Genomic DNA, 15453 nt, shown 5'->3' with positions numbered 1-15453 from the left:
GAAAAGCACACAAAGCAGTGAAGTATTTAAAAGACAATACTTCAGATATGCATTGAATAAAAAATAAATTAAAATTGAATTCTAAAATTTGTTGTTTTTACTTACAGGAGGATATTGCAGCAGAGGAGAAATGAAAAGATGAGCTTATCTTTCTCAAACAGAGAACGGCAGACATTACAGTATAGGTTGTATGTGAAGTGATCCTTTAGGTTTTGAAGCCTCTTCTCCAGGTCAGTGTCCTTGGCGCTAATGAGTAGAAGACAAAAAAAAAGTTTCAGATAACCATGGACCAGCTTGAAGTTACATGAGCCTATGCTAAAAGTTCTTGTCAGAAGAGGCACATTTTTGTAGTCTTTTTATGCAGAAACATTTTGTAAGAGGGGCCACGACTTGTTTATTGACCATTAACGCATCCCGTTGTACTGCCTGTGTTGTCTTGCCTGTGTTGCACTGCCTGGGTTGTACTGCCTGTTGTACTGCCTGTGTCATACTGCCTGTTACTGCCTGTTTACCGTGGGTCAGAGAGGACTGCAATTACATCTGTGCTGTATGTCGTGCATATACAGTATGGTACACTTGACAATAAAGCTGACTTTGACTTTGATCCCTGTCATGTATGGTTTGTGTACATGATCTTTACGATTGCTACTTTTGATACTGTAGTACCAAATTGCCCATTTCCTACCTAATCAATATGTGCATATGCAAGGCACACACACACACACACACACACACACACACACACACACACACACACACACACACACACACACACACACACACACACACACAGACAGACAGACAGACAGACAGACAGACAGACAGACAGACAGACAGACAGACAGACAGACAGACAGACAGACAGACAGACAGACAGACACACATTCACAGCCCTGCGCTTGCTGCATGAAGTATCCTAGAGCAATAGTTGCGCTCAACAAGGGCTAAACACGAATGTGCAATACAGGCTACTTGATGCCACTTGTGGTGGTTGAAGGATTGTGCAGTATTATTACACATGCAATTGCTGATGACACTTGAATATTTCTTTATCGGGTTCTCAACTTGTGTGTTCTTTTCTCTTTAGTCTTAAAGATTGTATATTGTGTATATTATTAATTGGCCTATCTCTATTGTTTTGTTTACTGTTGTGTTCTTTGCTACAAAATGCATCTGGGGGATAGTCATCTCGTTGCCATCAAACCCTGATTTTATGTGCAATGACAATTAAATTGCATTCTCTCATTCATTCATTCATTCATTCATTCATTCATTCATTCATTCATTCATTCATTCATTTTTTACCGAATGTGACTTTCACTCACCTATCTTTAATGGAGCTATTGAAAAGGTTGACGAACCAGACAAGTGAATACTGGTACATTGGGTCAATGTTGGTCAGATCTGCAATGCTAAAGAAAAGTACTGAAGCGTGTTTTGCAATGGGTCTGTAACCTTCTCTTGCGATAGCTATACTGATCTCTGTCTTCTCTGCAATCTGGAAAATACATGAACAGTATGAAGTTAGATAACCATTTAAGAGACCTGTTGGATTGATATGTCAGATTCCCTGTAAGTAGAACACATAAGTTATTCGTATATTGTCCACACCTCCTGTTTCTTGGATATCTCATCAGATTTGATCTTCGCTTCATCTAGAACCTTAATGGCGCTTTCATCCTCCAGGATATTTCCTTTTGAGGCCTGCAGTGTTTCCAGGATCTTGTCCTCAATTTCCTTTAGCTGTCTCTTATTGTCAGCTGACTGCACAATTGCATCATTCCTTTGCTTTTCTACTTCTGGACTGCAAAGGAACCACATCAAAATTACTTCACAATTGAAGTAATACGAAGTACAGTTGTAGCAAAGTGGTCTTCTTATGACCATTACCTCTCCTTGGCAACCACAATCCCCAGCAGCTGGTCCTCCAGTCCCTCTGGTGTGATCATGAAATTAAGGAGGCACACCTTCGTGGCCACCTCTGGTAAGTAGTGAGGATTCCTCATTTTTGTGGTCATGTACAAACGGAAACTAGGTGCATACTCAATGATATTCTCACCCAACCTGATGCATTCCACGCCACCTAGGTGAAAGAAGAGTGACTGGATTTAGAACTTCAGTTTCAGTTTCAATTCTCAATTGCTGTTTTGCTAGAAATATCTTAGTCTGCACTTTGTTTGAAAATTTGCTTGAGAAGTAGAGGTTCCAGTGATGGGTCCAGGTCTTCTCCGACATTTTCCAGCAGCAACGGTGTTCCAAACTGTATGCAGTTCTCCAATGTTCTCATGAAATTTGCATCTGTAGGTTTTACCACGTTCATATTGTTTTCTTTCTCTGAATTCTTCACCCAATTGTTGGCCTGACCCTGTGGATCAATCATCAATGGCCTAGAAGAATACAAATATTAAATTGAACAAAGCTCGCTGAGGAGTCTTTCAAATGTTTCAACCAAAATCTTTTGTAGTAAATTCGGTATGATTTCACAAAATTCTCATCCATGCACACTCACCATCTACGTGAGTTACTGATAATGACACCATTGTCAACAGAGAAAGTGTCACTTGGAAGACCGGCAATGTTCCAGGCCCTGATCTTAATGGGATCTCCCAGGATCTTACTGAGAGAGAAGTCATCTGATGATGGAATATTCTTAGACTAAAGTTGTCAATGAAAAGAAATAATAAGGGTGATTAAATATGTCTGAACGAAATGAGGGGGACAAAACAAGAGCAAGGTTCAGGAAGAATTACTTGGCAGATTGAGGTCCATGACTTGATGCAGTCTTGTCTAAAGGCGGCGGTGAAGGCCCCCAGGTAGGCAATGACACCAGCGGAAATGAGAATATCTCCGGTCAGATTGTCATATGTATTCTGCAGATCCTCTGCTGCTTTGGACCATCTACAGAGAGAGTTTAAGACAGTGAATGGTTTAATCTTGTGAGGTCTGCCGAAGAGTAAATTAACGTTTTGTGAGGCTAATCATGACCTCTTCTTCTCTCCACCTAGACCATCGATTAATTTGACAGCTCTTGCGAGTTGGTCGGTACACTGTTGTTTCTTTTCTTCCAGGCTGGCCATCTCTTCTGCCTTCTGAGCCTTCATTTTCTGGAGGTCAGCAAAACGTTTCTCAATATCGTCAAGCTCCTTTTTCTTCTCCTTCAGCAGGGCCATGGACTCAGCCACAGATATCTGTGCCTCTTGGCTTAGTTTTTGCTTTGGAGCCAATTCCTAAAGCCAAAGAGATAGGTTGTGATTGTTGAAGCACACATACAGGTATATCATGGTAAAAAAAGGTGAAAAAGCCATTAATACTGTACCTTCTGCTTTGCATCATATTCAACCATTGTCCTGATCCATGAGCAAAGGTTGGCTGCAGCAGAGGAGGATTCTGCCACAATTTTTGGTTCAAAGTTCTTATTACTGATGTAGTCATTCTTGAGCTTCTTTATAATGTCTTCCTGTAGTAAAAAAAATAATAATTGCAGTTTCTCAGCAAAAAAACAAGCATGACTCATTAATAATGAATTATGAACGTTTTTTTTGACACTCACAGGAATATTATCCTTGTCAAGACCTTGAAGGTTTTTTCCAAAATTTGTGTCATTAAGTAGTTTCTTGCTTGGACCCCAGTAGTCAAGCATCTACATGAAAAGTAATATATACTGTATTATTCACTGTAATATCTTGCAATTTTGCTGCGAGTTGCATCAGGTTAAAAAAGGAGCATGTCACTGTATGAAGATATAAGATATTGTCTTACTTTTTTTCCAGGATTATCTGGGTCATCTACCCTTTCTGGCTTCGACCCCAGTATCACACAGACACCTGCCATCACAAGCTTCACCGCTGGAGGTGGGGATTTCATGGCCTTCATGACTGCAATTTGGGGGCCCTGAAACAGAGCATTCGGGTTAATTTATTCAAAAATTTAAATCATGAAGTAAGTGAAATAAACCTGATGCACTGAAGCAGTGTATTTAGAGTGCTCACCTTCAAGTTCTCTAGAGCCTCTTTCCCTGCCTTCTCCACTGCCCTTTTTGCAGTATTCACTTCTTTGTCACATTCCTCCTTCAATTTCGAAGCCTTGTTGGCTTCTTTAGTTGCAACCTCCTCATCAGCACTCACAACTTTTCGTTTGGCTTCCACCTTTACGGTGTCCTCCTCAACTCGCTGAAAGCCATCACATTGAAGAAATACATTCAGTACGTTCATATCTTCAGGTATATACATAACCCAGGTCTGATGACAGTATTGTCTTTTTTACCTTTGAAATCTTGCTGTTTTCTATAGCTGACAAGGCCAGTTCGGGCTGCAGTTTCTCAAGTTTTTGCTGCATTTCTGTGACCTGTTTAGAAACAAAACAGCATGTCAACATACTTAAAACTTTTAAATTAAAGAAAACAAAAGAAAACAAAACACAAATTATTTAAATTTAAGAAATATACCATTGATTCAGTGGTTTCTAGTTTTTCCAGACCATCCTTATACCTCTGTTGAGCATTCATGATAGTCTCTCTTTTCTGAGTGAGTAACTGACGGAATGTTTCAATCAACTCCAGGTAGGATGTGGGAGTCACATAATTATGGCGGCCAAGTTCAACAAGAGCTCTGCAACACAATAAACAGTGTCATGAAGCTATTAAAAATGTCTTGCATTAAAATCAAATGGTCAACAGCTGCCTATCTGCCTGGCAGTTCACAGGTTTGCTGGAGCCTACATTAAGCAACTATGGGCAAAAGGCAGGATCAACCCTAGATGAGATGCAGGCTCATTGTGGGGCTCTTCAAAATATCAATACAAATGTCTTACCTATCTGAGAGATCTTTGACAGAGTTGTGGAATGTTTTGCAGATAGTTATGACGTCCTGCCTCTCATTACCCTTCATCTCCAGCTCACTTAGGAAACTGTTGGCTACTCGCTCAAGAGCCTCCTCTGGCCATGGCTGCCGGTGGGAAGCAGAAGATAGGATAGTGAGAATATGACCAACGGCAAGTATTCGGAAGCCTAAACCTCCTTGTGTTTAGAGATGTTTACCATCCCTTGTGTTTGGTCTCATAGTTTGTGCTGTACTGTCTGATGTACTGCCTGTGTTGTCCTGCCTGTGTTTCCTGCCTGTGTTGTACTGCCTGTGTTATACTGCCTGTGTTGTACTGTCTGTGTTGTACTGTCTGTGTTGTACTGTCTGTGTCGTACTGCCTGTGTTGTACTGCCTGTGTTGTACTACCTGTGTTGTACTGTCTGTGTTGTACTGCCCGTGTTGTACTGCCTGTGTTGTACTGCCTGTGTTGTACTGTCTGTGTTGTACCGCCTGTTGTACTGCCTGTTTACTGTGGGTCAGAGAGGACCTCAATTTCATCTGTGCTGTATGTCGTGCATATATTAATGGTAGGAAGGGACTTTCCTTCCCTCCTCTTTGTTTTCTTTGTAATCACTGATTAACATGCAGGACAATCTATTTATTGTAAACACTGATGCATATTGTACTTTAATATCTTCCTACTGTATACTTTTTGTATATGTCCAGGAGAATATTTTACTATATTTATCCTTTTAAATCAAAATTATAAATTATCACACCACAATCCTAATCGTAATACAGTACCTGGAACCAGTCTACAGTACAGCAGTTAATTAGAGATGGAAACTGGCGCAGGCGTTGCCGAAATGTGTCTCCAATAGGACTAAAGGCCACAACAATGTGCAAGTTCTCTCTGCAGCGTGCAACAAAGAAGGCAAACAGAGCTAAAGGACTCAACTCCAAATCCTTATTGCCAGCCTGGGCAATGGGACGCAATGTCTGAAGAAAGACAAACAGTAAAGGTGGCATGAAACTATTAGTCAATACAACCTTTATACGAGGCATTATTCATTGCACTTTGATCTAACTGTGGTGAAAGCCTACTTCCATGATCTCTTGCTTTTCATCTGCAGCGAATAGATTGGGCACCTCCCCTGTGTTCAGAATACTGTCCACGTCTTCAAGGAAAGCCTCCTCTTTTATCTGAGTGTCAGTTAAAAGAAACACCATCTTCTGACCTTTCACTCCAGCATTTTTTAGCAGCATCTAAAGGATTAAGAAAGTGATAAACAATTTTCTTCAATGTGAATTTGCAAATGCATGAAAAAAAGCATAGAATTTTTTAAAAAAAGCATGTAGTGTATCAGATTTAGGATAGACTTCCAAAATATAGTTCTAACCTTAAGGTCATCTCGCCACTCAGCCATGCCATAGCTTTTAGAGATTTCAGGCTGGAAAAGGCTCATGTGGGCCATGGAGGTGGCCAGATGGGTAATGGACTGCCGTCCACTCCCTCCAACTCCCACCAGAAGAGCATTGCCTTTTGGCTGCTTCAATACACGGCTAATCCGGCACAAGTGCTCCAGGACATAACTGTATAATAAAAAACACTTTTACCCTGCTAAATAGGTATCCAAGACAATGTTGTAAAAACCTAATTTTATTGACTAATTGCTAAAAATGTAAAAACTTGATTTTATGTTTAACATTCTAAATGCACCTACCATATACTATATCATATTTGTATTTATTTTGCATTATAAATAATAATTTTCAACTTCAAACATTCTTTTAACCAATTTACAGCTTCCATCAAAAATATTAGTTTATGTATTATCATAGGCACTATAAGATTGAATTGTCTTACCGGAAAATGACAAGATTCATGGTGTTCTTGTTCATCTTATTGTATTCCTGAAGACTTCCCTCCGCAACATTAGAAAATTCAATTATTGAGGGCACTTCAGCATATAAGCGATCATCATCCTCTGCGTCAGGGTCCATGAAATCACCAAACATAAGATTCTTCATGTCTTCCTCAACAAGCTGAGATTATAAAAAAAGTACAAAGAAATTTTTTTGTAGGTTTCATTTTCACATGTTTTCTGTTTGTGCAGCACAAATACAGCTATGATTGTTTCACATACCAGTAGAAAATATAACACTCAATACTTAAGTCGGTAAACGCTCTACTAGTGTACTATGATAATATTAAACAGAATACAAATGAATCTCGTCTTGCCTCACTCCCTTCTTTCAAGTGATCAAACACCTCGGCAAAGGAAGCGTCAAAGTGGTATTCAACGATGGTCCGCATGAGCTGGTAGAGCCAGGCTCGATCATTGTCATCCACAAGTCGGTCATAGTAGACTCGGAAGACTTCGTGAACAAACAAACGAATCATTGTTTTCTTGCCCTCTAGAGAGTCTTTCTTCAGCAGCATGCACCCCTGGATAACACGTGAGAAGTCCCGCAGGTTGAAAGTGTAGTGAGACTTGGCTGGAGTTGGAAGCAGCTGCGACATGGCTTTCTGATAAACCTTTGACAATGAAAAGATACAAAGCGAATACTGTAACACTAGAAAAGCAAACCCATGTTTGATGAGATACTTTCTACCAGTAAATATACATTTATACATGTTATTCATGTTGTTAATCCATGCGTGTTGTTGGGCACTTACCTCCATTGTGGCCTCCACTATTTTTTCTCCAACAGCAAAATATTCATTTGGGAATTCATTTTTGGTGAGAGACAATGTCATCACGTTGTTAAAAATGTGAACCATGGTCTTATCACTGAATGAATTAATGCTAATAATGTTGAAGTGTCTAATAAAGCGGGACGTCACAGCATTCCTCCCACCACCGGGGGGACCCATAGCTGCAATAAGTAGGATGTCAATAAGGTTGATCTGTGAAACTTCCATCATGTCAAACCTGCCAGGTCATAAGAAAATATTTGTGTCTGTATACAAAATAATGTTTTCTCTTATCTTGTGTAATAATTTATTTCCTTTCTATTTTATCATAATAATGGATGAACCATACCAGTGCCCATGATCTATCAATTGCCGGAGGAGCTCTACGGGGGGTTGTGCTCCAAACACTTCCAATGCAGGCATATTCACATCATCTACAAAAATGACGCACTTCTTTCCAATTGGCGGTGCAAACACTCCCTTCCTCCTCTTATCCAACTTGGAAATGATGAGGTTCTGGGCGATGGAATGAATATACAATATAGTTAAATAACAAAAATATATTTTTATTGATTGTCTCTTTATTGGTTGTTTTGAATTGTTTTTGAATAATTATACGCTTACATGTCAAAGTAGCAACCAATTTTTTTCTGCATGCATACCTGTGTCTGGTTAGCAGTTGTGCGAGCTGAAAAGTTAATAAAAAAAGGTAGATAACTATCTCTGTCCAGCTTATTCATCAACTTCTCCTTCACATAGACTGATTTCCCAGTGCCAGTAGGACCAACTAACAGAAGAGGTCTAAACAGACAGTAAAAAAAAAGTTTCAGAAGGTAACAGGAAAACAGCTTTTTAAGTGAATTCATGCTAAGGTAAAGTGAGAATTGTCATTTCTAAAGTTATAGATAGTAAAACAATACTGACATGTCATGGCTGATAAAATGGTCCATCAAGTAGGTGTAGCGAACTGTGTCAATGGTGGGAACAATGACATCTTCAGGTTTGGTAGTTATGTTGTCAGGGTCTATTTGCTCAAGCACATTATTCCAGTGAACCCAACTGCCAGCTCCTTCAAACTGTATAAATTATTTAAATATGATTACCTGATTTTGTCAAAGGTGAAATACTGAGGAGTAATGGCCTGACAAAGTACCTTATAGAAATAGTCATACACCAGGCCTTCCTCATCAATGGGACACTCCCATCTTTCTACGTTTTTAGGGATTTGATGTTCTTTTGACTCCCCTGACAAAATCTTCCTAATAAACACACTAAACTCCTCTCTGCTCTTTGTGTCACAGCTGCCACCGATAGACCAAACCAGCGAGAAGGCAAAAGCTGCCTGTAATCATAATTGAAAGAAAAATGGTCGGTATACAACAATGTTCAAACATATACTTAGAGATGCAAAGGTTAGTCCAGAAGTTCAAAGTAAAATAAGACTACAACATTCAATATTATTTAATAACAATAGTATGTTGTTGTTTTTTACCATGATCCATATACGAATATTTTTATCCCCAGGCTTTGTCTTTAAGGGTTCAGCGAGGATCACTTGAAACAGTCGACACAATGATATGATGGTGTTAGAGTCAGTCGTAGAAACAACTTCCTGTGAAGAAAATCAGAATGAAGCATGGCAAAATTGAATGTAATTATACGAAAGCAGCATATTCAATAGGTATTTGTGTTTGACTTGTTTAGGGTCTTGGGTCACTCACTATACATGAGCTGCGCAGGTACTTGACGGCAGGTGGTACAAGCCAGTTGAAGAGGTCCAGCAGCAAAGAACGGAACTCTGGTTTTTGCAGAGCATCAGGAATAGTGTTCAACCAGGAATAAAATATGGGATCCAAGCCCAGCTGAGATGGTTCCATGAAAATCATACCACACCGACTGACTGTGGCAGGCTGCAGTGGGAAAACAAGCAAATATAATCCAAAAAAACCCCTGATAGTTTACAGTACTCATATCTAGCAAGTATCATCATCTTAAAAAAATAATAGTCATTTGGAAAATAATGATGTAAATTTAAGCTCCAAATATCAAACTTACTGAGGCCCGTGACAAATCATCTACTTCAAAAATCAAACTCATCGTATTGGACATCTGGATGATCTCTCCATTCATCAAGCACAGCTATGGATGGAGAGAGAGTAATTCAAAAAGTTAATTCAAGAGTGAAAGTATTTTTTGACCATAGTATTTTTATTCTCTTATATACCTTTTTGTTGTCATCAAGCACTGTGTTCATACTCTCAATCCACAGTGTATCAATGGGACCATCAAACACCACCCATTTACGGTCTGGTGATTCATCAGATGCAAAGACTCTAAATGCACAGGCTACAATTCCATCATTCCACTAACATGAGACATAAAAAAATAAAATTAGAGGAATCACGGGTCACCTACTTAATTAAATATATAAATACAAAGTTCTTATGTTTGTCTATATTACAGAATAAATACATCCAGACACAATCACAGATGTACCTCATGGGAAACCATGTCGAACTCTCCAAACAGCTGTCCCATGGTAATGGATTTTGGGTTCACTGTTTTGTAGCGGACTCTCTCCTCCTCTCCATACTTTTTCTCATTCATGAGATTCAGGGTGTCAGCTAGAACTTGTAGTACTTCGGTCTTCCCAGCAATAGGCAGTCCAACCAACATGAAACTGTTGAGAAAAAAAAAGAATATCTCCATTCAGTATCACATTTTAAATATCTCTTTTGAGACATTTTCAAATTATGTGACATAATGTATCACTGGAAACATGGATATTTTTATAGAGGAATATAGTAAAACGTAAACCCAACGTACCCATGCCTAACTATCATCATCTCGTATGACTGGATCATTTTCTCCCAGAATACATCTGTAAGCTGCAAATTCTTTGCTTTACAGCACTCCTTAGCTGCCTCATGGAACAGCTGCCAGTGATATAAAAACATTGATTATACTGAACAAAATAATAAAGGTACAGTTTCATTTTTGACCAAAGAACAGGGAATTATATGAACATATCCGACCCTATAGTCAGCCTCAGGAAGGGTGATGCCAGGGAATAAGTCACGAATGATTCCATCAAAGAGTGGAAGATCATGGGAAAGAAACTTGGGCTTGTTAACATCCTTTATGGACCTCAGAACCTGGACATGACAACATACAGAAAATGTAAAAGGCTCAAAAACACAGGCACAGAGTTCAAAATAAAAGCAGAGTTACACTATGTACATGATAATTGCAAAAATATCATCCTAAATACCAGTTCGTCCTCGTTCACATCAGGAAAGCTGAGTTTAAGGTTTCCTGCAGCAACAAGTACAGCTTTGACAGCCCTCATACCATAATCGTAATGGAATTGAGAAGACAGCTGCTCTGAACAAAGCTTGTAAGTTGTGACAATTTTCACTGATAGTGGTTTTGCATTGAGGAAGCCATTTGAATACAGAGAAATCTCTGCAATCAATGCATAGTTAGGGACCATCATGGCCACTGTCCGGAACAACACCTGCAAGGAGCCATGAAAGAAAACATTTCTTATGGTTTTACTACGAGCATGTTGCAAAAATTGTTGGCCATATGCATCTTTTTTGATGGCAGGTCACATGGATTACAAATGATGTACAGTATATATTGAATTAAATACCTTGAGATTGTCTGGAAGTTCAGAACGGCCTGCATAACCAGGATTCATTGTAATGGACACAAAGCAGTTGGGATTTAGATTAAGCTGGGTCCCTTCAAAGTCAAATGTTTTTGCATGCATTTCAATGGCCCTTTGGATGCAAAGAATCTGCTGGGCCACGACAGACAGCACCTCAAGCTCAATACGGTTAAACTCATCAAAGCATGCCCACGCACCAGATGAAGCCAGTCCTTTGAAAAACTGTGATTGATTGCATCAAACATACGAATCAATACAAAGTTTTTTCTTTTGAAACTATTGTACAAGAATTATGAATATGAAATCTATAATTTGCAACTTTTACCTTGCTCATTGCAATATAGTCCAGGCCATCAGAACAGTTGAAAACAACACACTGCACAGCCAGAGCTTTGGCAAGATCTTTGGTGGTTTCAGTCTTTCCTGTCCCTGCTGGACCCTCAGGTGCTCCACCCAAATTTAGGAAAAATGCACCAATCTAAAACAAAAAGGAATTTTATTTAACCTTATTCAATTTGTGAAGTGATAATACTGAATTATTTGAGGTATAAATAAGAATAGCTTTTTGTTAGATATTTTACCAGAGTTCTGTAGCATCTGTCAGTCAGAGGAGTGATGACCAATCGTGGGGAGTTTCCCAAGTATTCATAAGCATATTTTACATCACAATTTATTATTCGAACACGAACATTGTCTGTGCACCAGTAGTAACGGAGCTGGGATAGCCATTGAAAGTCTGTTCCACTTGATACACCTGTAAAAAGGACATTTGTTATTCAGCCACTTCTCTTCATCCTGTCCCCAAACTAAATCATAGCTCAGTTACAGTCCAATCTGAATCACCATTCTGAATCAGCTCTGCAATCACATCCCTGGCATGGACATCAATTGTGACCAGTGCTCCCAAAGTGATACGTGTTTGTTTGGGCAAATTCCCTCTCACCATATCCACAATGTCATTCAGCTGACTCTGAAGAGTATCATAATATTTTCTTAAGCCCTACAAATAATAAAAAGCCAATTACTATCATTATAGTTTTAGACAAAGGTGATACTGTTTGATTGCAAATTCATGTTAATTGATAGGAGTGAGACACATCACTACATTTTAATTAAGTTTAATTAATTAAGTTAAAAAAATATTGTAAAATTTACATCAGTTCCTTCTGAGAAGGCTTCCTGAACTTCCAGAGTCCAAAAAATCTGAGAGGTGCAGAGGACCACCTGCCCAGCCCATTCCTTGACCCAGGTGCTTCGTGGAGTCTCAGGATAGGCCTACAATTACAATAACACATATATTTTCACACGAAAAAACCCCATTAGACTCATACATAGCACAATGGTATTGGTTGAAAAAGCTCAGTGCTATGTATTATTGAAGGTATGGAAACAGCCATTTTACCTCTACAGAGTGGGCTATTTCATTTCTGACACTGCGAATCATCTCAGATTCTACCTCCACTAACCACTTCTCCACAGCTCCTTTGGCTGCAGCGGTGGAGATGTTTTCAACTAGCTGGATGCGCTCTCCCTCACTACTATACATGCCCTGAAAAAAAACCCAGTATTCAATTATAAACAAGTCCACCGAAAAGTGGTATCATGCAACAATTACAAAACATATGACTGCCTTACCTGGATATCCATATTAGGAAGGAAGTCCAGTTTGGAAATACCCTCAAAACACTTTTTCAGGTGGGGTTGCACTCGAGTTGGGTCTTTGGTCTCAGATAGAATTTCAAGCATTTCATCGTTGGACAAGAAAAAGAACCTAGCAAGAATGTTGGTAACAAGAATCAGAATATGTTCCATTGAATCATATATTTTGTGTTTTTAACAAAAAAAAAAACAATTTGAGGAATGTTTTACCGAGGAAAACTAAGACGTTTCTTTTCCAGATATACATTCAGTCCTTTATGGATTTTTTCAAGCTGCTCATTTGATTCTTGTAATTTCTCCAGTAAACCAGGGTGAGCTGTCATTTCAAGGACCTGCAATAACAAATCAGTTACAGAAACATTTCCTCAGAGTTTTTTTTTTGTACAATAATGTGATGGGGTTTTTTATACATTACCCTAGGGTCTTTAACACAGTTGCTCATTATATTTTTCCAGGTTGTGTCAACTATTTTGAAAAGCCGTCCCTCTTCTGGAATCTGTTGCATAATGTCTTCAGAGGAGAATATGGTTTCCAGATAAAGCCACTGGGACTGCACTTTCAGCCATTCTTCAATGATGTCTTGTATAAGGATCAAACGCTCCTCCCATTCCTGAAATCACAGTTAAAGCTCTAGAAACTGGGAGCAGGCAGACTTAAAACCGACTCCCTTTAGTCCGGTAAAACTCATGCAAGCTAAGCCTTTATTTATTCCTAAAAATCCTTCAAAGATTACCTTTATCTGAGAGTTAAATTCTTTACTGACTGCTGCACCTCTCATACTCTGACTCTTAACAATCTGATCTTCTAGCATTGCCTGCATATCGTCAACGTTGTTCAAGATGGGAACTCCAGTCTCTCTGTAAAGTTGATAGGGAAAAGACAGACCAAGCCAAGCTTCCTCCATGGCTTGCAACTTGGTCTCCAGACTGAACTCCTTCAGAACACAGGCAGAGTGACAAGGGATATAGCATTTAATAAATCAATATTATATTCAAGTTATACATTTTCAAATGCCACAAAAGAAAACAAAAGAAATGGATCTTACTTTACTGGCAGAAGCACTGATGGACTCTAACTGTTCCAGATGTGGCGCCAGATTGAGTTTGAGGACAGTTCCTGCAGTAATACCGGTCTCAGGAGTGAGGTCAACTCCTATTAGATTTGAAATATCTTCCCTGTGTCGAGGTTTGAAGGCTGGATTACACAAGGCCATCAGTACAGGCCTATGCACCTGTGGACAAAAACACATTTATTCCACACAATGATTTAGTTTCAACAAACAAGTTGACTTCCCAAACATGCTCTGTTATAGTGAGTTATAGTACCTTAAACTTTGAGATCATCTTTAAAACAGCAGAGCACATAGCTGTGGCAGGGCTTTCTAACTTTTGTTTTTTCGCAGTGAGGGTAGCAGCCTGCTCCTGCAATTTTTTATCCTTTTTGTCCTTCTGTTGAAAAAACTTTTCCAACTTGAACAAATGAGTTTCCATACCCACATCTGAGTCAAAGGTCTCACTATTTTGCTGATGAAGGGGATTAGTCATCCATCTATTCACAAAGAAAGATATAAGGTAATCTTGAGGCAAATGCCTTAACCTCAGCAATGCATTTACAAACTGAATGTATACCTTCTTTCATTCTCCTGCCACTGCTTTACAAATGAAAAGAGCTTCTTGTAAGGGTCAAGAGCCTTTCTGAGTTCCACTATTTGTGGGTAGGATGACCGGTCATGTTCAAAGAAGGCCTCCTCTTTGTTAATGATGATGATAATGTCTTCAGCATCCTTAAGTTGATTTTGAATTGTTTCAATAGCCTCCAGATACTACTCAAGAAAGAGATTGAAAGACAGTTATTTCCCATTAGAATTTTAGAGAACCATATTTAGACTAGGTGTAATAGTAGGTTTTAAAGGTTATTGTGGTGGAAAGTTTTTAATCCAATAAAATAATACAATAAAATAATATAATAATATAATAAAATAATATCATTTCTTGACCCAAAAATCTAGAGTGTGTGTGTCAAATCTTTCAGCACTTGGGAGAAATGGCCCCAGGAAGTCTCGAGGTCATGAAAGATTCTGCAAGAATCTAATCTGTTTTTAGAAGTGTTTGCGTAAATGTCAGTATCTTTTAATAATTTTGTCTGCACTAAATGTCCGTGTGACTGATTAGGTTATGTCATCAGCCAGGTGAAACTGTCGACTAGATGTCTCTGCTAACTTCTTGAGGTCATGATGTACCTACTGAAACTGGGGGAAAAATTAGTGGAGAGCAGAGGGAATGAAGTTAAACAACTGATTCGCACCTCCCATAGTTACGCCTTTAGAGTATAAAAAGAGATGTGATCCATTTTTTAGTTTGTACTTGAAGTTTTTTCCTATACCCAGAGTACTCTGCAACAACACACCAGAGGACTTTTTCATTGTCTCCAGAGCTCTCATCATGCTTAGATACGTATTTGTTGAACTTGTCTGTTTGTTGAACCTGTCTGTCTGTCAATATCATCGATGATGTTATTGGACTCATACTCAACGATATTATTGTACTGCTAATCAACCTATACATGATTTGAATTGACAAATAAATATCTTGTATTTTACACACTGTCTCCTGTCCTTAGGAAAA

At 38.9% G+C, this 15453-nt stretch overlaps 1 protein-coding gene across 1 annotated transcript in view; it reads right to left on the bottom strand.

The window, feature by feature from the left end:
* LOC137592139 (dynein axonemal heavy chain 12-like) overlaps window positions 1–15453 on the bottom strand; it is a 32708-nt gene that overhangs the window by 3969 nt on the left and 13286 nt on the right. The window contains exons 12-55 of the mRNA XM_068310093.1: window positions 13875–14060; window positions 13563–13763; window positions 13245–13439; window positions 13040–13161; window positions 12806–12941; window positions 12573–12719; window positions 12326–12445; window positions 12014–12170; window positions 11752–11924; window positions 11496–11648; window positions 11153–11392; window positions 10769–11014; window positions 10533–10652; window positions 10324–10433; window positions 9994–10177; window positions 9722–9862; window positions 9553–9636; window positions 9219–9407; window positions 8990–9109; window positions 8651–8839; window positions 8422–8573; window positions 8160–8298; window positions 7847–8013; window positions 7480–7735; window positions 7042–7338; window positions 6667–6845; window positions 6200–6392; window positions 5904–6065; window positions 5604–5798; window positions 4810–4943; window positions 4445–4607; window positions 4264–4344; window positions 3990–4169; window positions 3760–3891; window positions 3547–3640; window positions 3317–3453; window positions 2986–3227; window positions 2751–2898; window positions 2510–2655; window positions 2173–2387; window positions 1891–2083; window positions 1612–1804; window positions 1326–1498; window positions 106–246 (exon numbers count right to left, since the gene is read on the bottom strand). Coding sequence (XP_068166194.1) covers window positions 106–246; window positions 1326–1498; window positions 1612–1804; window positions 1891–2083; window positions 2173–2387; window positions 2510–2655; window positions 2751–2898; window positions 2986–3227; window positions 3317–3453; window positions 3547–3640; window positions 3760–3891; window positions 3990–4169; window positions 4264–4344; window positions 4445–4607; window positions 4810–4943; window positions 5604–5798; window positions 5904–6065; window positions 6200–6392; window positions 6667–6845; window positions 7042–7338; window positions 7480–7735; window positions 7847–8013; window positions 8160–8298; window positions 8422–8573; window positions 8651–8839; window positions 8990–9109; window positions 9219–9407; window positions 9553–9636; window positions 9722–9862; window positions 9994–10177; window positions 10324–10433; window positions 10533–10652; window positions 10769–11014; window positions 11153–11392; window positions 11496–11648; window positions 11752–11924; window positions 12014–12170; window positions 12326–12445; window positions 12573–12719; window positions 12806–12941; window positions 13040–13161; window positions 13245–13439; window positions 13563–13763; window positions 13875–14060 — 7325 coding nt within the window. The remainder of the gene's footprint in view (window positions 1–105; window positions 247–1325; window positions 1499–1611; window positions 1805–1890; window positions 2084–2172; window positions 2388–2509; window positions 2656–2750; window positions 2899–2985; window positions 3228–3316; window positions 3454–3546; window positions 3641–3759; window positions 3892–3989; window positions 4170–4263; window positions 4345–4444; window positions 4608–4809; window positions 4944–5603; window positions 5799–5903; window positions 6066–6199; window positions 6393–6666; window positions 6846–7041; window positions 7339–7479; window positions 7736–7846; window positions 8014–8159; window positions 8299–8421; window positions 8574–8650; window positions 8840–8989; window positions 9110–9218; window positions 9408–9552; window positions 9637–9721; window positions 9863–9993; window positions 10178–10323; window positions 10434–10532; window positions 10653–10768; window positions 11015–11152; window positions 11393–11495; window positions 11649–11751; window positions 11925–12013; window positions 12171–12325; window positions 12446–12572; window positions 12720–12805; window positions 12942–13039; window positions 13162–13244; window positions 13440–13562; window positions 13764–13874; window positions 14061–15453) is intronic.

Source organism: Antennarius striatus, chromosome 1 (genome assembly GCF_040054535.1).
Source record: "Antennarius striatus isolate MH-2024 chromosome 1, ASM4005453v1, whole genome shotgun sequence".
Classification (NCBI taxonomy): domain Eukaryota; kingdom Metazoa; phylum Chordata; class Actinopteri; order Lophiiformes; family Antennariidae; genus Antennarius; species Antennarius striatus.
This window is presented reverse-complemented; position numbering and strand designations above follow the sequence as displayed.